At 41.3% G+C, this 26,105-nt stretch overlaps 2 protein-coding genes across 6 annotated transcripts in view; both read right to left on the reverse strand.

The window, feature by feature from the left end:
• DNA2 (DNA replication helicase/nuclease 2) overlaps positions 1 to 13,008 on the reverse strand; it is a 44,442-nt gene extending 31,434 nt beyond the window's left edge. For 3 of the 4 annotated variants that reach the window (XR_014789357.1, XR_014789356.1, XM_084845425.1), the window contains exons 1-6: positions 12,839 to 13,008; positions 11,505 to 11,672; positions 8,193 to 8,376; positions 5,510 to 5,652; positions 3,194 to 3,325; positions 1,504 to 1,717 (exon numbers count right to left, since the gene is read on the reverse strand). Coding sequence is in view for 2 of the 4 variants with exons in the window: in XM_084845425.1 (XP_084701551.1) it covers positions 1,504 to 1,717; positions 3,194 to 3,325; positions 5,510 to 5,652; positions 8,193 to 8,376; positions 11,505 to 11,672; positions 12,839 to 12,936 (939 nt within the window). In the remaining 2 variants the exon portion in view is untranslated. Of the gene's footprint in view, positions 1 to 1,503; positions 1,718 to 3,193; positions 3,326 to 3,743; positions 3,804 to 5,509; positions 5,653 to 8,192; positions 8,377 to 11,504; positions 11,673 to 12,838 lie in introns of all 4 variants that reach the window. The other variant, XM_084845424.1, reaches the window with a different exon arrangement.
• A 4,697-nt stretch (positions 13,009 to 17,705) lies between these two features.
• The window catches only part of SLC25A16 (solute carrier family 25 member 16), a 29,769-nt gene continuing 21,369 nt past the window's right edge, over positions 17,706 to 26,105 (reverse strand). For both annotated transcript variants that reach the window (XM_084845427.1, XM_084845426.1), the window contains exons 6-9: positions 25,184 to 25,250; positions 23,227 to 23,389; positions 21,473 to 21,541; positions 17,706 to 18,825 (exon numbers count right to left, since the gene is read on the reverse strand). In XM_084845427.1, coding sequence (XP_084701553.1) covers positions 18,669 to 18,825; positions 21,473 to 21,541; positions 23,227 to 23,389; positions 25,184 to 25,250 — 456 coding nt within the window. In that variant the 3' untranslated portion in view covers positions 17,706 to 18,668. The remainder of the gene's footprint in view (positions 18,826 to 21,472; positions 21,542 to 23,226; positions 23,390 to 25,183; positions 25,251 to 26,105) is intronic.

The raw sequence follows: 26,105 nt of genomic DNA on the forward strand, positions 1-26,105 counted from the left end.
TCAAAGGACCTTGAGATTCAACTGATACTCATCCAACCCATTGCAATTAGCAGAGAGCAAGAGGGCTGTCAGGCTTCCCGATCCCCCCAGCATATACACTGAGGCAATCTGACACCGGACACCCAATTCAGTGAAATTTCTTTATAGCAAGAAATTCCACGGCAAAAGCTTAATGGTTACACTCTTCAGAAATCATATAACTGATGGTCAGTAGTTATAGGCTCTATGTAATTTCAGAACAGTCCAGAGCTAAACACTACTACCGTGACTGAGATCCTCATCAACGTCGTTTCTCCATTGCCATCTCCACGGTTCTGAACACAAGAGAATGGACTGTGGATTCCTGGCATACCTAACCCAGGCAATCATTACACGGGGTTCCAACCCCAGACATGGAAAGGGAATGATTCCTGAAACGAACCCATCAGACAATCAAGGGAAAAGGCCAAAACAAAAACCACACCCATAGAGAGTTAGACCAACTTGATAACTCCAGGCTGCATGGTCGAGGCCCATCAAGATCAAGGGAAGGGTGTACCCAAACACGCAAGGAGTTCTGAGCCACCACCTTCGCACTGGCAACTCCACGCTGCATGAGTTCTGGCAGAGGGAAGTCCAAAAGTCATAGATCAAACCTATGATCTATGACAGGGGGTGATCAAACCCAGCCTGTCATACACTGAGCTGACTACAAACACAGACACACAGATCACAACAGAGCGTTTAAGTCTATGAAAAGCTTCACAGTACTTTTCATAGCAAGTCCTTAAAAATCCAGAGTTCCAGTCCATGAGCAGAGTGCCTCCAAAAGCCCAGAAAATGATGAATCCAAACAGAGAAGGCTTCAGGCAACGAAGTTGAGACGTTCCTAGCAAAGGCTCTTCACCTTTACATCAGCTTAAAAGGGAAGGCATGACTGTAAGACACCCCCTCCGGATCCCTTCACAGACAAGCGCCTTTAGCCTTTCAGCAAGGCCCCTGTCTAAACAGGGCATCACTGCTCAGCCCTCTAGCAGTGACACTTCAACCTGGGCAACCCTTCTGCAAACCCTACCCCACCTCTGTCAGTTTCTCACAGAGAGCTTCCAGCCTCCCTGCCTACCAAGGCCAGACTAGCAGGTGGACAAGGAGTTGGGTGACTCCCCCTGGCTCTTCTCTGAGAACACTGACAGAGATAAGCTCACCCAGATTCTGACAATTCCAGAGGCTGAATAGGCCCAAGCCCTTCCAGGCTACTTCTAATCAAATCCTGGCTATAACAGACAAGGCCCTGACACTGTCTGAAAAATGCTTCACAAATAAGTCACAACCACATATTGGCTGGACAAGCCTTTTAACACCCCAGAGTAGTTCTACCGGACTGATGTCAAGTTGGCAGAATGGCAAGATTACTTCACCAGAAACATCACCATGGACTACAGGATTTCAAATAGCACAGCTACACTCCTATATATATCTAGTTACTATTTAAAGTTAAGCTATTACAATTGCATACTGTAGTACCTGACTTCGGTGCTCTATAGAATTAGATTCCTTGCCACTTTTAAGCTCCAGTGGCATTATCTTGAAATGAGTTTTAGATCTATGGTGAATTCTTACACCAACTGTAACATCAATCTTGCCCTTTAGGCCAAACCTGGGACACCAGATGTTCTCCTCAACATCCAGGATTTCTGTAACTTTAACATTGCAACAGGAATCATCTTTATCTCTTGGCCTATCAGAAAACAAATAAAGCACGTTAACAGGATTTGTTTCCCTCAGAAAGGCTACCTTTCCCTAAATAAATACTTGATGAAGGGGAAAAATCCATTTACGGTGCAATCTTATAAATGTCTACTCAGAAGTAAGTCCCATTCAGTTCAATGGGACTTATTCCTGGGTAAGTGGGTATAAGACTGCAGTCTTAGGGTGCAATCCTATGCATGTTGAGACAGAAAAACTCCCAGCATCCCTCTAGTCAACCATGCTGGGAATTATAGGACTTTTTCTGTTTAAACATACATAGGACTCCACCCTTAATCATTTAAAAGGCTTGCTGTTCCTAAATGATTTCACTCCCAAGTAACAGAACAAGTCAGCTGAAAAACTTCAGCCAGCTTTTGCGGATCAACACTTTAACAACAGATTCAAGCAACTGCAGAATGTGCAGCAAAAGATGTGAATGTAAGGTCTGTGGTGAATTTCTGCTGACATGCAGTAGAGACTAGGAGTGTCCTGTATGGAAGACAGAAAACTAACTATTGAAGACATATATATATACAAATGCTCTAACCTGGTTGATGGCTAGCTTGCCATGGCTGTAATGATCAAGCCAAGGGGAAAGACCTGAAACACTAAAAATAGTCGGAAGGATGTTCATATTTTTAATTATGCTTTAGCTAACACCAGCCAAAATAGCATCACTATGCTACATCGTTTTGTTCCATTTTAACCCTTCACCCTTACTGAACAGTGCTACAGATACTTTTATGAATATGCCAATATATGGTAAAAAGCTAGAATTAGCACTTTTGCCAAAGTAATAATTATAAGTTATACACAGAAGTGACTGCAATAAGATACATTTTGTTTGTTATTAAGTCTCTTGTAAAATTTAACAATTCTCTGATAACAGGGAGGTGGTTGGGAACACAGAATTACTAGAACTGGCACGGAACCATATTTTTAGTGTGGGGCAGGGGAGATAAAGAAAAATGGAAAAAAAAATCTAAGTGAAGAATTGAGGGAAATACAGGGTTGGATGCAGAATTTCTGTGAGTGGAACTCTGCTCATGGAATGTTCCTCCCAGAGGAGGGGAGGTGATTTTCCCCAATTTCTCCTTCCCCCCACCCTCCCAAAAACCTGCTCTAGAGGAGATGGGGACCCACCAGAACAGTGTGGGAGCTGGCACAGGGTGCTGTAAGGAATTGGCAAAAATAGTCTCCCCACCTCCCTCTGGTGGGAGCCTCTGCTGGATCTCAGTCATTTCCACTGATGGAAGGGCAAGTCAGGATCCAACCCACTAAATTTCCTCCATCGGATATTTAAAGTGCCCTGGAATCTTGGTCAGGGAAGGAGTTGCACAACCCAACTTAGGGTAGGAAGCTGTTTGACATAAAAATTGTCCTTTTCCCACACAGCTTAGCTCCACCTTTAGCACAGGCAAGAACACAACAACATACTGTTGTTGACAAGTTAACAGTTACTTACAATGTTAGCTGCATGTTAGGTTGGCTAGACTGGTTGTGTTTGGACATGAAGTCTTCTGCCCATTTAATAAAAGATGGAAGGTATTCCTCTATCTCTTGCATTATATCATTTTGTTTCAGATTTAACTGGTACCTTCAGGAAGAAAAGAAGGAAAGCAAATTAAATGCTATACAACAAATAGCAGAACAAAAAAAGAGGTGATGGGAAATATCTCTAAAGTACAAATATCTATATTTTATTTGTATGTTTCTCAAAGAAAAATATGTAGTTCCCACACATTTAAACTTTTATAGACATTCCTAGATTTATAAACAAGAAACTATACATTACAACTATAGTGTAGTCAGCGATGTGGGGTGGAAAATTTTCCCAAACTGAAAGGTTTTTGAAAATTTTTTCCAGTACTTTATTTTTCCTCAGAGAATAATCTGCTTCATAAGTTCATTAGTAAAAATGACTGTCTGCCAGTTGCAAATACAATATTAGGCAAGCTTGGCAGTTTCTAAGTTGTACTTAATCTTTTTTAGGTGATTATCACTAGTACACATACATTTTACGTGAACTGGAACTAATGAACAGCGACAGCGAAACTGAAGGTGCCGCAACAACCCTAGAGGAAGAGAGTTGAACAGATGAGTGACTGTTCATCTGTGTATATATGATACAAATATGTATCATGCACATTTCTTTGAGGTGCTAAAATTGATTAGTGTGTCTACAGTTTTCAGTACCTTTGTTTTTCTTTAAATTTAAGCAATCCAAGGGATGTAGATGTCATTTTCTTTAAATTTTTACAGGTAATCCAATAAAAATGTCTACATAATATAACATTTAAATCACATTAAGTGTGCTTTAATTTTTCCCCTCAAATATTTCAAGCCAAATACTTGGGACAAAAACAGAAAATTTTCCTATGCAAATGCCTCTATATAAATTAACCTAATTTGCAATGTAAATTTTTCCCATACAAAATGATTTTTTTCTTATGCAAATGACCCTATACAAATTAACCTACTTCGCATTGGAAAACTTTCCAGTTCAAATTTTTCTGGAAAACCCACATCACTGAGTGTAGAACAGGCTATTGAAAAAGGATTGGTAAATGAATTGCTCTGCTGACAACCTGGTTATACAAAAGTATATTTGTATATAGAAATAATATTTGGATACTCTGAAACAATTATGATAGGTTCCACTGCACACAAGCAGTCCTATTCATCCCCAAATAGTGCTCATATGGACAGACAACTACAGCAGCAATTCTTGCCATCATTGGCCCATGAACTAGTCTATGTTAAGCATTAAAGTTTTTTTTTATCTATTTTTATTTTATTTTCATAAATGAAATAAACACTACCAACAACGTAATCAGAATCTTCAGTTTCCAACATTACAGTATTCTGAGAAAAAGAAAAAAGGGAGGATAGCAAAAGAAGGAAGAGAAAAAAGAAAGAAAAAATACCTATACAGCATTCTTCCAAACATTGCAATTATTATTAAATCTTCAATCCTCTACGCCACAAATGGTAAACCTTATCTTTCAATATCATAACCTCAGTTAGATAGCAAAGGAATGGGAGCAAACAATCCATTTCCATTGGCCATATGTTACCATTCAATTAACGTTTAGCCAACAAGGAATAGTAATAATAATAATAATCCCATAATGACATTAATAATAACAATAAAAGAGAAAAAAGATTAAGAAAAAAATTAAAAAATAAAAAACAAAAGCAAATTTGTATATTTTAAGTAATATATCTAAAAATACATTTATATGTGTGCACATATACACACACAAATAGGCATTTTATTACAATATAACACAAAAAAAGGAGAAAGAGAACAAAAATATGCAAACATTTACTCTGGCATACTACCTAGACATTTTATCAGCTATAGCCCAAACAGCACTTCAAAAGAACAGTAAAGATGGCTAAGTTCCAACTCCAGAGGCTCAGAGACCTGGTTCCTTTGTTTTAATTTTAATACCAAATAAAAATGATTCTGCAGCATCAGGATCCAAAAATCTTTTCATCTGACCTTCAAAAAGAATGCAAAATGTAACTGGATATTTAATATGATATTGCAGGTTAATTTGCTTTGCCAAACTTCTCGCCTAGGTGAACTGACTTCTGTCAGCGATTTCTTTAGTATAATCAGAAAGAATGTTAAGCATTAAAGTTAAGGAAATGTATACTGCTCACTTAAGGTGCAGCTAGCATGGCTGGCTGGAGGGATACTAGGAGCTATAGGACTTTTTCTGTTTTAATATGCATAGGATTGTGCCCTTAATCTCTTACAGCTAGCACTTACAGCTCTTTTAGATACTTTGGTCCATGAACAGCTGAGAAGGCAATTTCTTGCAGTTTCTCTTTCGTAAAATTTGTTCCTGCTTTCTGAAAAATTTCGTGTAGAATTGTACCTACCAGCATTGGACGTGAACCACACTCACATCTCTGTAAAACAAAATAACCATCCCATAAATGCCCAAAATGTTTACAGAAATATGCACTACACATCAATCAGCAAGATACAGTGTTTTTACAGTAGCCTTGTTGTATACAGGAGTCTTGTCTCCCCATCCCATCCCATCCCACCCCTTCCTAAGGATGCAACCCTACACACACTTACTAGGGAGCAAATAAGTGCTTATTTCTGAGAAAACATGTATACTATTGCACTGTAAGTAAACATGGAACGTTAAGGAAGGAAGAGGAAAGAAAAAAATCACGGAGGGAGCAACCCTATGGCTGCTAGATAGTGGCTAGACAGCCATAGGATATCTGGTTTTCTGGGAACTGACCTCCCCCCAGTTCCGCACTGCCTCCAAGGCAGTGCGGAACAGCCCCATGCTCCGCACTCACAAGAAGGGGCATTGCGGGGGGGTGGGGTGGAAATGCCTGTACGGCACATCCAATGTGTCATGCAGCACCCTCTTCCCCCATTCAGCCCTCCCGCAGCTACACAGCCGCAATCGGCTGTTTAGCCAAAAATGCAGGGCAGGAGAAGCACGGAGGGAACGACCCCCTCCGTGCTTCTCCTGCTGTGCTCTGGATAGGTGGTTGCCTCCAAGTTCAGAGGCAGCCACCTGTGCCCTAACCTAATAATCCCCTCATTAAACTGGCAATCTTAAGTTGCAAGATAAAGGGATAGCGTTTTTACTTGAATTTGTGCAGTTTGTTTTAAGTGTAAACCATCCTGAGTTTATGTGAATGGGTGGGGAATAAAAATAAAGACATACATTTTTATATACATATAACTACTTATCACTAGCCAAATGCATACTTATCAACTCCAGAAACTGTTGTTGCTGTCCAAAAGGAGGAAGCAGCCACCAAAAACACCTCTTTGCATGTCTTTATAAATCACCCCAAATGCACTGTTGAGTCTCTTGGTTGATCACTACAGAACACATGGCATGCAGATCTTAGAATGCCTAAGAGCACAATCCTATGGGTTGCACCCTCGTTAGACAGAAGCCTCCAAATTTGGAGGCTTCTGTGTGCACAGTGCCCTGTCAGGATACTGCCAAAAGGGTGAGAGGAGCAACGGGGGCGTTTTTTTCCTCTCCACACTCCTGTTGTTTCTTTTTTTCTCTAGACAGGTCTCTGAGCCCATCTAAAGGAAGCAGACTGCTAGGGATGGGGCTGAGGCTGGAGAGGCCATAGAAAACATTATATTTTGGCCTCTTCTCTTTCCTCCCCATCCTCTTTCTCACCTCTGAGGCCACTTTTGCAACTTCAGAAAGCAGCCAATGCAGTTATTTCTGTGGCAGCTATGAGGGGGTAGGAGGCGGGATGAGATTCCTGGGTCCCCTTCTGAGGTCATAGCAGTGTCCTATGGTGCCTGGAACACCCTCCCAGGACCATAGGATTGTTCTCTAAGGGTCTTATGTTTTAACAAGTTGGAACTAGCACTTAGGAGCCAGTACAGAAGGGACAAGCAATCATAATTCGGGGGGGGGGGGGCTGGAAGACCCAGCCCTCCGTGGGCCATATGCCAAGGGGATGGGGCCATGCCCCAACAATATTTTGTTGCCAGCGGCTGCATCAGGAGAATCATCCTCCTGACAAGTTTCCAGGAACATGCTTCGCCTGCCCCACACTTTCTCCCTCTGGGGAGAGGACATGGGGCAGGCAAAGCCTTTGGTTCCTTGTGGATGATCCTCCTGATACAACTGCCAGGAAATGGCTTCACCTGCCCTGTGCCTTCTTCCACTGGGGAGAGGATTCAAGGCAGGTAAAGCCAATGCTCCCCCAATCCCATTGTTATCTCCGATCTGTGATCAGAGATAACATGCGGATTACTGTAACTGTGACTCCTCACAAGCTCCCAGGAGCCTCCAGGCCTGGGGGCAGAGCTTGGCAAGGGAAGGGGCCCAGTGAGGAGCCCAAGCACCAATGCAATGGATTAGCAACCTCCCCATGGGCTAGAGATTGCCCTCCCCTTCAATATAGACACTGAGCACCCGAGTAACATGCTCTTGCTGACCCATCTGTGTTAGAAAATAGGTTTCCACATACACTACCAGGTGAAGATTTTGAAGATACTCCCTTTAAGTGCCAACTTAAACTAATAATATTAGAGTTGTCACATCTCAACGCTGCAAAGGCACAACAGATGGCTGCCAGGTCTGAATTCAACAAAAAGTCTCTCAGCCTTCTTGGCAGATGAAGCTAAAAAAACACTCATTGCCTCCATTACCTGATTACCACTCGTAACGATGGATGGAAGAGCACTCAAAAAAATTAAATACGAGTACCTTGAGGTTCAGAATCTATCAGTATAACTTTATTTATAACATTTATTATGTATGAAGCACCAATAAAACCTATACAAAATACGTGCTATACAAAACACATAAAACAGACCCTGCCCAATGAGCTTACATTGCTTTTCTCTGTGATTTAAAGTAATACTTAAGAATACCTTTAATAAATGTTCTAAACATCTATAAATCAAATAATTTGTAATATCCAATATTTTTTCCACTTACTCTGAACTTTTCACTCAGTATAGCTTTCCTCATACACCGAATACTATTTGAGACACTGGTTCCAGAAAGTAGTAGATCTGGATACAGAATTAAGTATCCTGAATCTGCATCTATTATCCAGATATTGGAACTGCGTTCTCCTTCTAGATGAATGATATCTCCAGGCTGAACTGGAATAGAAATCCTGAAAAAAAAATATAGGCTAAATTATAAATCTGACACAGGTTTATTTTTTTATGTTTTAATCAAACTATCCATTATTACTGTACAGCCCTATGCATATAGTCTGTGGGAAAAACAATTAAACTCTCCAATGAAAGCTACATACTGACTTTTCAGGAGCCATTTCAATCCACCTTGCTCAGAAAGGATATGCACGGAAAAGTACTGAAAATGAGAGGAGAGGGAATCCTATGGTGAACAACTGAGTTGAAGGGTAGGGAAGCAGAGCTGTGGATGTCTGAACAACCCCAAAATATCCTTCTTACACCCACTGACATTTACACCAAAACAAAAGCTCTTTGGATAATAGGTCTCTGTCTACTTTCCTTTTAATTGCCACTGCTAAAGTGACAACCTTTTCACCATGACTAATTAGTATAAAAAGTCTACAGTACAGTTGGTAAATAATGTGTCATCCTCTAACTTTATGTATAAAATACCAAGCACTGAAAAGCTGACACTTGATGTAATTTTTAAAAAGTGCCACAGAAAAATCTTGGCAGGAGGCGATCATGCATTGGCCACTTGCTTACTTATTACTAGGGATGTCAGAGAATTCCACCACAGATATCGGTTCCGAACTCCGTGGCGGAACGGCCTGCCACCCCCCCGCGGACCCCCCCGGGATGAGACTTACCTGGGGCGGATCTTCCAGGCGGCGGCGGCTCTGGCAGCGGCTTCGGCGGCTGGTCTTCTGACCGGCTGCCGCCGCCATCTGCAGTCTTGTAAAACAAAAACAAAAAAACCCGACGTGATAGGCTACGTAAATATTTACGTAGCCTATCATAGCTGGGTTTAAAAAAAAAACCTTGTACGCAAATGGCGGTGGCTACGGCCGCCGCCATTTGCGTTCCTTATTTTTGGCAGTCTTAGTCTACGTAAATATTTACGTAGACTATGACAGCGAAAATCAAAGGGAACGCAAATAGCATAGCGTTACGCAAATAGCGTAACGTAAATATTTACATAGGCTAAAACGGGGAATCAAAAAGGGACGCAAATAGCGCCCGCTACGCTATTTGCGTTCCCCTTTATTTTCGCTGTCATAGTCTACGTAAATATTTACGTAGATTAAGATGGCAAAAATAAGGAATGCAAATGGCAGCGGCCGTAGCCGCCACCATTTGCGTACGCGGTTTTGTTTTGTTTTTTTTCCCAGAGCCCTCCGCAGCCGGAAATCCGGCTGCGGACGGCTCTGGCCTGGCCAGCTGATCAGCAGAGCTGCCGCGGAGCACAGCCGGCCGCGGAGGATTCCAGGGGGGAGGAACGGATCGCCTCCCCCCCCGTCGAGGATTCCGAGGGGAGGGACGGAACGCCTCCCCCCCCCCATCAACATAATCCGCAGAAAGGTAAATGACTTTCGTACATCCCTACTTATTACTTGGGATGTCAGAGAATTCCGCCATGGACTGAAATGGAATCGAATTCCCTTCAGTCCGTGCCATGGGCTCCTCTGCGGAATGGCACCATGAGGTCCTGTGGAGCCAGCAGTCATGCGGCTTTTTTTTCGTTGTCTGCAAAGCATTGCAGAATTTTCGTAAATAAAAACGCGGTGTAGTATATTCCGATAATAAATACGTAAGTTTTTTTAAAAAATGAATTGGGCTCACCGCCTTGTTTGTGGGTGTTCTTTTTAAATTGAAATCCTCCATCGCCCTTTACTTTCAGCCAAAACACTTCCTCTTCCTAGGGGCTTTCCAAAAGAAGGCTGTCTTAGGTGTCCCTGAGCGATAAACTCTTTGTTTAAAGCAACGCTGTTTTAAATAAAGAAAAAACTTTTTAAAATGGCCATGCTGCTCCAGGACCAGCATGGTCATTTTAAAAGGTCTTTTCTTTCTTTAAAACAGCGTTGCTTGAAACAAAGAGTTTATCGCTCAGGCACACCTAAGACAGCCTTCTTTCAGGAAGCCCCTAGGAAGAGGAAGTGTTTTGGCTGAAAGTAAACAGAGACGGAGGATTTGAATTTTTAAAAAAATATGTAAATATTTACGAAAAATAGCGATTCTTATGGAAGTTACGCAGACTCATGGAGACGGCTGGGCACTGGAATTATGGATTTTGGTACGGATTTATCTTCATAATTTTCAGAGGAGAAAAAAAAGAGAATTCCGGGGGCTTGTGAACAGCAGAATGGAGCACTGGCTGCAAACTGCGGAAGTCAAGTGGCACCGAAGGTACACATTTCGTACATCCCTACTTATTACAATGTTTCCACTCAGTGTCTTCCTGCCCCCATCTAAAATTCTTGAGAGCAGCTAGGAATTTGAAATATCTGTTCCACAGAATTAGTTTTTTGGCTTTTCATAGAATCATAGGGTTGGAAGACCATTGAGTCCAACCCCCTGCTCAGTGCAGGAAGCCTGATTCCCAAGCAGTCCCCCATCAAGTTCTAACCAGGGCTGACCCTGCTTAGCTTCTGAGATCAGATGAGATCAGGTACAACCAGCCGTTAACACAGCTAGAAACTATTTGGTAACAAGCATAACCTAGCCACAGTAATACATGCGCTAGTAACTTCCTGATTATACTATTGCAATGCACTTTATGTGGGGCTGCCCTTGAAGGTGACTCGGAAGTTGCAGCAAGTGCAAAATGCAGCAGCTAGACTGCTGACTGGAATACCTCATAAAAACCATATAACACCAGTTTTAAAGGAATTGCACTGGCTGCCAATACGCTTCCAGTTGGAATTCAAGGTTTTGGTGATGACATTTAAAGCCCTAAGCAGCTTGGGACCTCGGTATTTGAGGGAGCACCTCTCCCTATATATGGCCGCCCGAGAACTGAGATCTGTTGGAGGGGACCTCCTCTGCATCCCACCAGTATGAGACATTTGTTTTAACTGTTTTATTGTTTTAGGTTTTAACTGGTTTTAGCTTGTTTAATAGTTTAATATGTTTTAGGTGTTTAAATTATTTATTGTTTTATAATGTTTAAATTAATTTTATCTGTATGCCGCCCTGAACTCTTAATGATATAGGGAGGGACAGAAATGTAATAAATAAATAAACAAACAAACAAACAAACAAATAGCATAAATAGTATATTCCCCAACATACAAGGTATCTACTACATTCACACAGCAGTTACCAGTCATTCCTTAGAATGCACAGCTCTGTATCCTCAAGCAAAGAAGAAGCTGTGATTGTCAGGCATTTCTCAAGACCGTCATTTTCCTGGACTCGTAAGACACAGTATCTGTTGTTCAAACCCTTGCTGAGTACAGTATCAGAGAAGCCAGAGATTCTCTTTGGAAACCTAAAATTATAGTTAAATATACAATACATGCATGAACGATGGAGCAGTCACACACATTCTATAAGAGAAGAAAGGTTCTGCTATCACTGTGGATAAGATCCATGAGTTTCACCACACATTAAAGCAGAAGTGTCAAGCACAAAAAGGTAAAGTAACAATAATTTTCTCCACTTCTAGCCAACAGACAATGCATCTATGATCACTTAACTATTTAACATTTTCTGTTACTTGGCCAAATTAATAACCAGATAAACATTGGCATTAATTGTATTATGGGAATGTATACTAATCCAAGGGGAAAGTTAGAACATAAGAGCCGTGCACACAGCATCCCATTTCCCAGTGAGCAACCACATGAGAAACCCACAAACAGGCCACGTTCTGGAGAAAACTCTACAATTATATTCATCCATGCAAAACCAAGCTACATTTGTAGGTGATTATCTTCAGGAGTGTTGGACAATGGCATATCAATGGAATATGAAGCTGGGACGACATGGTGCCAGACAAATGCAGGGTTCTAAACCCCACATTTACCTTACAATATCAGTGCAGGAGCAAAGACCGAGAGTCATTTACAGAACTGGCAGCCAAATGAGGGGCATCTTAGCCCTTTCCCCACCTACCTATTTTCCCCCTGCGAAGTTCCCCTCCCTGGCTATTTTTGCCTGTCCACCCCGCTCCCGGTGCAAGCCGCGAGACTGAAAGTAAGCAGGCGGGCGGAATGGGGGGAGGGGGACACAACCTCAAAGGAGCATTTGCAAAGAAGAATTAGCGGGCACAGGTTGGGTTTAACCCCCATGAAGGCTGGAGAGTTGCCCAAGTTCTCCTATAAGTGGTCTGGGAATCACTGTGCAACTAATGGGTTGCATCCGCTGTTAGTCTAACTTACGTCCCATTCACTCCAATGTATCTACTCTAAGCAGGACTGACACCGGATGCAAGCGGTCTTGAAACGGGCAAAACTGGGCTCCCGAGAAACCGCAAGCTTAACCCAAGAAGGGGATGATGCTCTCTCCCCCTTGACTGCAACACCATTTCCATGCGCTGAGAGAAGCGCCCGGAGAACAGGTGACAAGCCCGCAATGAGGCAGGAAAGGCGGGAAATGGGAAGCTGCTGCTGCTTCAAATCGCGCGCTTTTGTTAACTCGGCCCAAGGCAAGCACCTCTCCAGTGAAGGCGGGTCGTCAAAGAAGCTCCTCTCCATTAGATCGTCCAGCATCACTTCGTCCAACAACTCCCTCTTCTCCTGGCCCGCCGCCATCCCGATTTCCCCAAACGCGGAGGAAGCTTGCCGGTAACGAAGCCCCACTTGCACGCCACAGCGCAGGCGCAGCAACCGCGCTGGCCTATCAGGTGGCGGGGGTGGAGTTCCTTCCGTTGGTGGTTGGAACTCCACCCCCACCCATTTGCGCGCGTTAACCGGATTCCTTTTCCTTCCCTCGTTGCAGCTGCAAGTGAAGCTTCGTCATTCAGGGTCGGCAGCCTCGGACCTGGCCTCCAGCGGGTTTAGACTACAACTCCCATAAACCCCAGCCAGCATAGCCAATGCCTGGGGATCATGGGGGTTGTCGTCCGAGACACCTGGAGGGCATCAGGTACTCCTGTCGTACACAGAGGGAAGTTTTGTTTTTCCTTCCCTTTCCTTAAAGGTGGCCGTTTGTTTCACAAGAAACTAGTTTTCTCACTTTGAAGGCAGCTATGCTCTGTTACTGTATCTGCAGTCGCTGTCAAATGTATTCTGGGGAAAACCCGATGCCACACACTTCCCGCCACGCCAGCTCACAACACCACACCCTGTCTGAGCTGTGATCACCGTAGCCTGAGAGACACTAATACCAGAAGGCTTTGCTTAAATGGTGAGCGAACATCGTAGTGGTCCTTTCGGTGCTCTTAGTACCCAAGTGTCCCAGTAACGTTAGAGGGGAGATTTTGTGTCACAAGGGAAACTACTTATGCCTGATACCTGTAGAAGGATCAATAAATTTATTGATTTTGGAAGATCAATAAATGCTGACCTAGATTATAATCCAGGCGCAAGTGCAGATGGGCAGGATCGACAGAGAAGTGGGGGAGAAATGGACGACTTCCATGTGAATTAGCCTGAGAGCAGCTCAACCTTAGAAACTTGTTACCATTGAAGTACACAAGCGTCCTTCCTGTATTATCATAGGGTCCTACGGAATACAACCTCTGGTGGGGAGGAGGAATTGTAAAGAAGCATCGATTAAGTACATTTGCAAAGGCTAGAAATGCTGTGGGGTCAGGCTTGGCCAGAACTAAAACAAAAAATATTTCTGTCAGGGACCACTGGAAAGTAGGCTGTAGTCTAGTGCCTCCGCAAAAAATTGTTTTAACTAGCCTGACACTTGAGGGCAGCTGTAGGCTAAGGTGACTGGCCATGCATGCTCCCCACCCCCCTAGTAGTGCCATTTCAAGGTATTAATACGGGAAGGCAGCTATGTTGATTTACAGTCTCTGGCCAAAAGAGGTTCAGTTGGTACTACTAGTAGTAGTGCTATACTACTTTTTCATGACAACCTGGCAAGTTATTCAGAAAGGCTTAGCTATAGAAAAGTCCCCAAGCTTTTCAGGCTTGTGGGCACATTTGGAATTTTGTGTATCATGGGTGCCACCATTAAATGGCTGCTGTGGCTGTGTTGCTAGTCACAGGTGACAAGGGAAATCTACTGCATGGAAGGTAAAAAGTCTGTTAGACCCTCATTAATTTACATGATTTTTAAGTTGGATTCCCACAAACCACCATCCAACTAAAGCTTACATCGGTGTCTATAGCCTGAATAGTAAAAACAAAAGAACGTATCACGGAGTTCAGGCACATGGGTTTTTATGTTTTTCTCTTACATAGTATCCCTCTCCCCCAAACCACCAACAAACAGGTAAGGGCAGAGTTGATTTATGTTTTGATGTGGTTTTGGGGGGATCCTTTGTAAAGAGCATTAAGATCTGTGCCTTCGATCTATCTTTTTGTGACATGGGAGTGCTGGCAAGTGCCAATCTATGATTTTTACTGGACAGATAATAAGTACCAATTTAGGCTTTAATTTTGTTATAGTTTTAGGGGAATTGTATGAAAAATCATACAAATTCAAGGGGATCAGTTTAAGTTCTCTAAACCTGACTTTCATCCTGAAGCCATGCCATGGAAAAACAATGTGTTTGTGCACTTCTCCCCATTCCCTTCCCCCACTTGGTCCATTTTCCCTTCCTCTTTCCCACACCATTTCTCCTTTCCCCTCTTACCTGAACAAGTACTGAGAGATTTAAGGGATTCTAAAATGGGCATTATCTGCTGAGAATGGGAGCTAAGGGGCTCCCATACAGAAGCACTGCCACTGCTGCCAACTTTGGTGAAGATGAGGACAGCATATTAAGCTATGACCAGAAATAGAGAATGGGCTGGTTCGGACACAATGCTAAGCTATGCTTTTAAAAAAGAGCCAAGCCTAGTTTTACCCCGTATAGACATCAGGTGTTTAGAAGCTTTCGCTTTTTAAAAATATATATATTAACTACCGCTTGCCATGTCAGCTAAACCCAGAAAAGCCAAGCTTAGTAGAAACAAGCCAACCTCAAACCATTATTTAATAAAGTTGGCTAGTTTTTACCAGCCATAGTCAAAATTAACCACCATTTGTCCAGATTGGAATTAAGCGATGAATTCAACTGCGATTAATTTCTTCCTGGTGTTTGAACCAGAAAAGGAGGGGTGGGGAGTGCATGGACCCTCGGCTCATTCTCATAATGCTAAACCCCTATCTATTATCAACTTACAAGTAATATTAAGTAAAAGCCATGCTGAGAACCTTTGTAGTAGAACATGCAAAGTATTTTTTTAAATGGATTGTCTATGAAACCTATTAGATTTCATTTTGTTATAAAAGTGGCCTTTTAAAAGATTTGATTATACATTTAGTGGGGAATACAGGATCTATACACTATATTCCAATAACTCTAGTAGGCTACTGCAAAGAGGCTGCACATATTTGAGATAAGAGCAGAATAGAAGAGTGGCATGTTTTATTGAAGTAACTACCCTAGAGTTACACAGCCTGTGATAAGTAAGCAATATTGCCAGCTATATAGCTGCCATGCTGGGCAGAGTTTCTTGGAAGTAAATGATATTGAATAAATGTGGCAAGGGATAGGGATATAAATTACAACACCTCACAGTGCAATCCAGTACATGTCTACTCAGAAGTAAGTCCCACTGAGTTCAATGCAGCTTACTCCCAAGTAAGAAGTTATAGGATTGCAGCCTTAGGTGTCTTTTAAACATGGCTACTTTTCCAAGTTACAGCCACATTTTTTTGGCACTTGGGATGTTTAGAAGCGACATTGTCGTATGTCTTCATTAAAGAAGTCCTGAATAAGGCCAGAGTTTAACTGCAGTCACTTTAATATCATTTCATCAAACACCTTAAATCTGCATATAAAGAAAATATATAATTTCAAATGCATGCATTTATATTGGCTATGTTTAATATTGCTATTCCAGACATTTTATTTTAAAATAAAATAGGTACATCTCTGCCAATAATTATGCCAAATTATAATACCGAAAGATACATACTTTAATAAAATCAAACCACCGAACATTAAAAATATATGTCCCAGCTGTGGACCATACACAGTAGCCATCTTACAATTGCTGGTTTGGGTAACACAGCTGTTACCAGTATAATACTCTACATACAGTATTTACAATAAATAAATAAATTACATTGCTTTACAGTAAAATTATGAGAATTGTTGCCATAGTTTTATACTTTGTTTGGTAAAATCAGAATTTACTAGTGTTGACTCTCAAACACTTTTTAAAAACCAAACATGCTACTTGGAATAGGAAGGTGAAATTGGAGGGCTAGTAGAGAAAGAGGGGGTATTGTTCAGGGAAGAGACTTATCCAGGCCTGGCAATGCCAACCCATTTACAACTACCCAAACTTCCAGATGTCACTCCAGTCAACGTGGACAAAAATTGGTAGCAGAAGTGGGCAGGTCCACTGGAAAAAGGTCTAGCCACACTCACATTGGGGAGCAATGCAGTATTATCATGTAATGTGGAGATAACTTAACTGAAGAAGCCCAAGCTCCTACTGTCAGGGTAGTAGCCTTTTTCAGGGTTAAGAGAAATACATGGATTAATAAAGTTGCATCCTACTACCAGAGAGGTTGTAATGGAAGGCACACACAAATCACTCAGTTTAGTAAAATATACTTTACTGCACAAGCTGCATGTGAGAACTGAAAACTACTGAAAACTGTTAAGGCTGCAAAACTGAGATTAATAGGGTAACAGTTGCCTCTGGATAATGACCTTTTAGTATTATCCTTTTGTTTTTTTAAAAAAGTTTTCCTTCATCTTCCAGTAGAAGTGTTTGCACCTTTGTCCACATGCAATGTGCAGTCTTATACTAGATGCACTCTATCTGACCAAATAAAACCCATGCAAAGACCCAATTTACATATGAGATGGTATAAATGTTAGAATAACCTGAACTTTCAGTAGCATCGTGCATGCACACAGCATAAAGAGGTATAATGTCTTCTGTGATTGGACCCATACTGATTATTTTTGTTCGTGCCCTCTATTTTAGAAATTCAACTGAACCTTATAAATCAAATCTACAGTGACTGAAGTAATCTACAGTGACTTCAGCTGACTTAAGTCAACTGAACCTTATAAATCTAGTGATTAAGTTAAGCATATTTTATGCTTTTTAAATGAGCTTCCTAATGAGTACATCACATACAAGTGTTTCAATATTTCCTGAGATTTTAATACAATACAGAAGATTACGTTTCTTTAGACTGCAATCTATATTCAATGAGAACTATATCTCAGTAGACATGTATAGGATTGTACTGTTAGTAATATAGAAATACCAGGTACAGTATCCAACGGTCGTGAAATTAATTCCATTAATCCAATGAGGCTTTGGAGTTAATTTTCTTGAAAAGCCGTTACCTATGCTTCATGACAAAGTGTTTTTGAAACTCAGGGTCAAACTAGAAATGACATAGGAGATCCCCCATGTCATTTTTTTTTTTTTATACTAAAGCCAAGTAGCTGCTTTGCAATTCAAAGAAGCTGTACCCTTCTTTCCACAGCCTTGGAGCTAACAGCAGCTGGGGGGAAGGGACGTTGCATGAAATGGCTAAATACACCACTTCTTCCATCATAAAAAGAAGTTTTAAAAACTCACAAACTGTCCCACATCCCATCTATGCCAACCCTTAATAGGGGGTTTCAAAAGGAGTTTGCAATATGACATGAGGACCCAACTGTTCAATGAAAAATGTAAAGTATTCCATTGGATTAGCACAAGCCCCTTGTAATAGCCTAAATCACCACTTTGGATCCCAGTCAAGGAATTCTGTATCAAAAATAAACTGTTACATTGCCTACTTTCTAGTTATTGGAAAATAAAATTACAGACTACCCCATAAAAGGGATTTCAGAAATGAACACTGAAGTAAACTGTTTGTGCGCTACAGAATGACACATCAACCCTAAACTCTTTTGCATGGAAACATGTCCAGCAGAGTTCGATGGAATGATTTTCCAAGTGCATCTGCAATTGTACTGCAATTGTAATTTAGTTAAGGTATGTAGCCAACTCCTTAGAAAAGCAGACACAAAAATTTATAAAATAATTTATAAAAAGCAAGTGAACTCTTTAAATAGGATACAAAAATGTAATAGTTTGGAAGCAATATAAAATTTGTTTACCTTTCTGTAATGTTTACTAAATTTATTTGTATTTCCATCATGATCTTACACAGTATATGCAAAAACAAATGACTTACCCAATCTTGCCGAGTACCCTCCAATTTACACACTATAATTTCTTTTACTGAAGAAAGCACTAGGAATATCAGTGATTCCTCAGTGATCATTTGACATGGAATTTTACCGACGAATATGATACAAAAATAAGCAAATGTTTTTCAATTACATTTGTTAAAGTCTTTAATTGAGGTGCAAAACCTGCTTCATAAATTCGTATGTGGTGAAAGCAACAGCCTGTGAAGGAATACACCGAATGTAATTCAAAGATAATCCACGGTATAACCCTCTTCGTATTCCATGGTTTCCATAAACATATTTTAGCGTCTGTACCATTGTACTAGAAAAAGAACAGAAAAAGTAATACAATACTTAAAATGACAGTTCTTCCAAATGTTTGCTTTTAAGAACTTTTTAAAAACAAGACAATTGTACAGAAAATTTGAGTGCCTTATAAACCTGTTACTACAAAGGGTGCTTCCAGACAGATGGCTCCTAGCACTACCAATCAAAAGACACTGTGCAGTTATTCCAGCATTTTCTCCTTAATGGATTTTTTATGGGAAGAAAAAAAGGCTAACAAAGGGAAGGCATGGGAGGGTTACAAGTGGAATATGTCATCATCTGGGCCACACATACAATTGAATGAAGCAGGGTGTCATGTTATATATCTAACAGCAGCAAATCGTGGGTTAATTCACCCAAGATTTCCCGTGGTGCATGCAAGGCATGTCCTGCAGCCTTTTTGAATATTCAACCCCAATCAGGTTGATTGGGGTGCTACGTGGCGTCCAAACCCAGTGAGCCTAATTAACACAGTTAATCTAATTACTACTAACAGTTAACCAAACTACCACCATGGTTTGTTCTTAGGTTAACTTTGGGTTGTTTAATCCACAAATAACCCAAAGTGCTCAGGTTCAGATGTCACGGTAACAACCTACAAATACAGCATTTGAAGATTGTTGCTAGAAACCAGAAGAGGCTCACACACAGTGCGCACTCCCACATTTCATGGGTTAATTAACACACAATTTGCCACCGAATGTTGCTGTTACAGAGAACAAGGTCATAGTGTCCAGGTTCGGACGTCACACAGCAACCACCAATAGGCCCAATCGGGGGTTGAATATTCAAAATGGCTGTGGAACACACCCAGCAAGCTGCATGCAAACCAGGTCAATAAAAGCCTCATTTGGAAGCACCCACGGAGTTAGGAAACTTTTTCATATGTGGAGCACTTAGGCATTTGTATCATATCATATGCGGAAGAGATGCTAATCAGTTGTTAATGAGGTTCCAAAACATTGTAAAGTTATGGATTACATCTCTTTCTTAAGCAACATGTAGAAAAAAAGCAATAGCCTGCTTGGAAGGCCCAGTTATTTGGTGCTTTTGACTGTAAACCTAAACTCCACACCTCTCACTAATTAACATGGAGCACAATCCACAAGTAAGTCTCCTACAGAAGCCCCAGTAAAATGAGCAGAAACCGCACAAAGTACTACCAAGGAAGAACACTTCTTATCTTGGTAGACTGTGGTCCATGGGTCAGATCTGCTCTTTCCTATTCTGCAGCCCTCAACTGCATGCTAAAATCAGTTAATTGACTTTTCCTTACTGCATGATAGGGCTGCCTCACATACAGAGCATAGTCAACTGTTAAGAATTTGAAAAAAGAAAAAGTTTAGGATTGTAAGAACTTGGCCATGGACACAAGCAGCAGATGAAGTGGTAAGCTTGTTTTTGGACAGTATCACTTCAGACAGCAGGTGGGGATTCAATCATGACACAGAATTCTATGTGGTTTCAGACAGGAGGAGCCAAGCTGTTGTGCCACTCTGTTCCACAGCTCAACTCTTGCCCATCTGAGAGTACTGCCATTTACTAGGTAAATATGCTGGTAGGGGAGGGATTGAAGCAGCAGGATCCCAGTGGCATTGGCAATGTACGGCAGGCACCCTGATAGTGAGTCAACAGGGATGGTAGTGGGCCCTTCCGAGTCCTGGGGCTGTCAGCAGGTGCCTGACCATGCCAACCTGTAACATGAGCCCTGGTTGTATGGCAGAGCAACCTGGCTATCAGAGAGAAGGCTAGACTAGAACTCTGATCCCTGACATGCCAGTTTTCTATATGTAGGTTGTATGGAAGTGCAGTCAGTCAGGTGAACAGTCAGATCCCCACTTGTAGTCTGTGGTCCAGAAATAGGCTTACAACCCCATCTGCTGTTTTTGAACACTTGTTCCATCATGGATAATACTGACAGAACCTATTAAACGCTGTCAGAATTTAGAAATTCATCAGCCTCTACAGCCAGGGTAGGCAAAATGCAGCGCCCCCCGCCCCTGCACCCCCTTCATTAAAAAAACTTTTTAAGGGTGTTCTGTAGCTACTATGGATGTCATGTTTCCCCTTTTTTGTGTTAAAAAAATGGAGGGGGGGGCTCCTGCGGGGGGCAGGGCAGAGATGAAATGTCCCCTGGACTTCCAGAAGTTGGTCACCCCTGCTCTACAGATGCACTCTCTATGTGAAGTTTGGGGAATGTTTGGCCCTCCAGATGTTGGACTGCAACTCCCATCATCCCTCAACACTGGCTATACTGGCTAGGACTACTGGGAGTTGCAGCCCAACCACATCTGGAGGGCCACATGTTCCCTACCCCTGGGGGTAGGGGCATGCTGGGAGGTGTAGGCCTTTTCTCTGTCTAAACATGCATAGGATTGTACCCTAAAAGGAGGAGCTGATGCATTATCTGTAGATCATGGACCAAGACACCCCCTACCCACTTTTGTTCAATGTTCTGCTACAGAAGATCAGCAAGAGTTGCCTATATGGGTAGGCACCCAGTGTAAGCTTCATAACTTTACAAATATACATCTGTTTGAACCAGCAAACAAGAGGAGATTGCTAAAATTTTAGAGTCAGTGCGATGAAGTAGTAGAGTATGTTTTATATGTTTTGAATTTAATTTAAGAGATGAAACTTACAGGCACTTTTCAGAATCTGGAAGTACTGCTCCCAACTGCATTCGTCTACGTGTTACATCGAGAGGATACCTAGAGAGGAAATGCATACATTTTAAAATATCTATTTAACACCATATGTGTAACAAGTTGTAAGGCTTGATACCCGATTTGCATTGATTGAGTAAATACAAAAAGGACACAATTCAGACAATAATAAGCATTTAAGTCTCTTTGGGCAGTATCCAAGAGACAGAAAGCCATTTATGCCAGCAAACAGTATTGGCATTGTTCTAGAGATGGTTCACACTATCTCTAGCACAACGTCATTCACGTTAGCAGCAGGGTGGCATTGGATACTGCCCATTGATTTCAACAAGAGAGTTAAAGCACATGCTTACATCACTTTCACTGAAATCAGTGGAACTTTAAAGTGTTTAGCTTTTTCCTCATAAAGCCCAGATATTTTAATGGATATAAAAATGTAACACCTCCCAATTGCACAGTAACTTATATGTGAAAACCTAATGCCAGCACACACAAAAATGGAACTCATGGGCAGCAAGTTGTGTGAAATAGAAGTACCAATCTCTCTTTTCAGCCATTTGTGGTTAGGGTATTTTAATTTTTAATTCTAGTCATATTTAACTCTAGTCATATTTAAAATTCACCACCTAAACTTCCTAAGAATTTGTAGTGCCAGTGTTGTATAGTGGTTACTGGGTTGAACTAGGACTGATTCAAGTTCAAATCCTCATTCACCTATGAAGCTCAGTGGGTGACCTTGGCCAGTCACAAACTCTCAGCCTAGACTACCTCACAGTTTGTTGTGAGGACAACCATGTACACTACCTTTAGCTTCTTGGAGGAAAGGCAAGATAAATTTACTAAGGTCTAACTGAGTTGGAATAAAATGCTACTACCTTTACCTTACATACAGAGAAACATATTTTGATTTTCTTACTCTAATACTTTAATATTAAATTCATGAATGTCAGCCTGTGCTAGCGCATAGAGATTATAATGAAACATATTTAGTGGTCCCCCCACCTAGGTTACGGATCAGGTCCACACCATATTAGTTTCAGCAATTGGGTAGCATCAGGCACTCTGTCTGTGTCCATCTCTGACCAGGGAAGCACGAGTCGGATGGTGATATTGCACTCATGTCTGGCTTGTGGGCTTCCCATTGGCATTTGGTTGGCCACAGAATGCTGGACTAGATAGGCATTTGGCCTGATCCAGCAGAGCTTTTCTTATGTTCTTAGTTTGACAAATACAGCTCAGTCCATCATCTGCTGCATTAAGACTACAGTTTTATAACTTGCATTGGAACAGGAATATAGTTTTATTCCCTCCAAGCCTCATTTAAATTGACAAAGAAAATAAGTTACTTGATGAACTACACCCTTCTCAATAGACAATTGCCTCAGTTCAAAGGATTTCAGAGTAAGTCTTCATAGAGAATAGAAAATACTTGTGAACAGCTCAAGAGCTACAACCCTTCAAAATCCTTTGCAGAAAAGAATATGCTGTCAGCAACACTATGAAGTAATATACTGTCTTTTCAGCACAGGTATGGACGTCTTTTTCCTGTCTTGGGGTTATATCGCAATTGGCTTCCTTCCCAGACCACAAAAGAATGATGGAAGACTAAGATTACAGCCAAGTTAGATTTCATTACTTCCAAGATAAGGTATTGAAAGTAAAGAAAGTTCCTAGTGCAAATTATCTTAACAGTTCTTCAGTAAGTGCAGTAAAATACTTGAATAACTTACGATATTGTCTGTGCTATTGCTCCAGCTATGCCACCACACAGCAAATTTATATGAGTTTTCAAAACTAAGACATCAGGATTATCTAAGCAAGGTCTCCCAAGCAGGGTAGGTGCTTGGGCAAGTCCCACACTCTTTAAGGTACCAAAGGTAAAAAATGAGAAACCTGAAGGGAAAAAACTTTAATAGAAACATTACTTCAACAACAACCTACATAGACACTATAAGCACAATCCAGCCAAAGGTTAAGCACATTTAAAACCGCTTTATATCAACTGGAGAGTTGAGCTTTGGAAAAAATCAGTGAAACCAAAGGGCTTAACTTTAGCTGGATCATACCTTGAAATTGTTTTCAGATTTGTTCTAGAGAATCAATCTTCATGTTTGCTTTTATCTCCTGCATCTAACTTTCTTTGTTATTTGACACATACCCACCCCTGTGTGGGCAAACAGAATCCCTGAGCTGCAGAAAAAACAGACCCCTCCCCAGTACAATGCAATGTGTATTGGTAGGAAACCAGCATCACCCTTCATCACTACTGAGTCCTTTTCAAAGTGGCTGCTCTGTCCCAATAGTTCTCTTCTTTGTCCCAACAATTATCTTTTCCTTTGCAATTCAGCTGTAAAGGCTACTTTGAATCTTAAGATGTCACAGCATAGTAGCCCTTCTTGTAGGGCTGCAATGAAGAACCTAGCAAACAATTGTAATGCAACCTACAGCTGCAGCAGAAAGATTAGAGAGACTCATCAACAGTAAATCAGGATGCTTTTGTTAAAGGTGCTTATGGGGGTACTGAGAGCATTACATTACCTCCCACTGAGCTACAGCCCTGAGATCTAATACACATCTAGTCCAAGATATACCAATTACTAGAAAAGTCTGAAAATGGGTATTTGTACACACACACCCTTCAGAAACAGAGGACTCAAAGTGCATCCCCAACTGGTTAAGGTACTTCCAGGCCATCAAGAAACCTGAAAGCACATAAGTAGCCCAAGACACATTGATGACTGAAAATGGGACATTTTTTCACCTAAGAAGCAGAACTTGGGCTGTGAACCTCATAAGAGACCAGAATTCCAGCTCAGAACAAGCTAAGCCATAGCATGTTGGGCTGTAGGAAGAGGGGTGTGTGTGTATTAAAAAGTGTAAGCTGGGGGTTGAGGGGAAAAGCTAACATCCTTCCAGCAAGGAAAACGATGCCAATACCATGCTACAGTTTTCAATCTATTCCAGGTGTAGTAGCACATGCGTTCACACTAGAAGAGAACCTTCCCCCTTACAAATAACTAGAAAAAAATTAAAACAGGAGATGTCAAAACCAACCCCAGCAGCCAAGACCAAAGTCAGCAGAAACCATACCATTTGTTAGAGTTGCATAATAGATGACTGCAGATAGATGAGCGCACGCACACGCACCCCCCCCCCATATAAATACTAGAATGCATAAAGGAGTAGGTGCCAAAACCACTGTTCCAAAATTCAAATGAATCCCTGTGGCTATGCAGTTTCAATTAATGTATCCACTTCACTTTGTGTATTCTGTAACATTTTTAACAGTTGTTTACAACTTACTTTACTAGCTCTCTACTATATTTTGTGCTTTCTTTCAAACAGTTAAGGACAACTAGAGGACAATAGTTGAAATTGAGCATTTTGTAATTGGCCCTTAACTTATAAATCTGCCTACTTTGGGATACATCCCCTACGAACTCTTCTAGCAAGAAGGCTGGGAAAGACAATAAAATAATTATGCCATCGTTACCAAGTTGCCTAACAAACCACTATAACACAACCAGTTTCCTGCAGCTCCTCTTCCCTGCTGGTGTCTTTGCAAATCCTTGATGCAGCAAACATATGAGATTTTTTACTTTAAGGGAAGCAAAGTGAACATTTTGCAAACCAAAATTAAACACCAAGATCTTAACTAGGAAAGAGTCACATTCAAGTTCATCTCACCTGCATATGGAGCCATTCCTACTATTGTTGGCATAAGTCCTCGATAAAATCCTTGCATACCACCTTCCTTTTGGAGTAAGCCAGTGATGACAAGAACAAAAAATAACACATTAAGTATTTAATTCCACTGAGTACAAAGTGAAGACAAAGTAGACTGATGTTTTGAGCAGGGAAGAAACCCACCTTTTCCCTTTGTTCAGGCATTATATATTAGATGTCTTCACCAGCAAATTCTACGGTCTGATCCAAACTTGCACAGGCAAACCGAACTCAGGCTACTCAATTTATTTGTACCACAAAATGCTATCATTTAGGTTTAGGTGGCAACTAATAATTGCATCACATGTTCCACACCATATTAACCCTATTTGACAATATATTTTTGAATTCCAGCTATGCCAAAGTTGTTTGCAAAACACCTTCTAGCACCATCATAGCAGACTATCTTAGAAATAGACCCTTCAGCTACAAGAGAAAACAAATATTTGCACACAAGGTTGCAGGATGAATTTGTGTGAAGACAGAGGTGTGCATTTTCTGTTTGAGCCTATTAATTGTGTGTATAGCTCATGTCCCTTTAGAAAAAAGTCTATTCTAATTGTACAGCATTTAAACCAGCATATGATTTTTCCAATTCTTTCACAAGCACAGGGGCCATTGGGCCCACTCAATGGACAGGCCAGGGTGGTCAGAGCCTAAGTCTCTACCCAGCCATGTAATCGTCTGAGTATCCTACAGCATACCATAGCACACCACACCTGCTAGCTCAATTCAGCCATGACAGAGCAGTTTTGCCAGACCATAGTCCAAAAAATACCTCCTTAGTTTTGAACACTTTTCCTTCTTCTTTCATGATTTTCAAAACCCATTGTTTGCTCTGACGTTCAAACTGGGCAAACTATTGTTACTGTGAACCACAGTT

Source organism: Heloderma suspectum, chromosome 3 (genome assembly GCF_057233095.1).
Source record: "Heloderma suspectum isolate Gila_16-S chromosome 3, 16-S_ref, whole genome shotgun sequence".
Taxonomy (NCBI): domain Eukaryota; kingdom Metazoa; phylum Chordata; class Lepidosauria; order Squamata; family Helodermatidae; genus Heloderma; species Heloderma suspectum.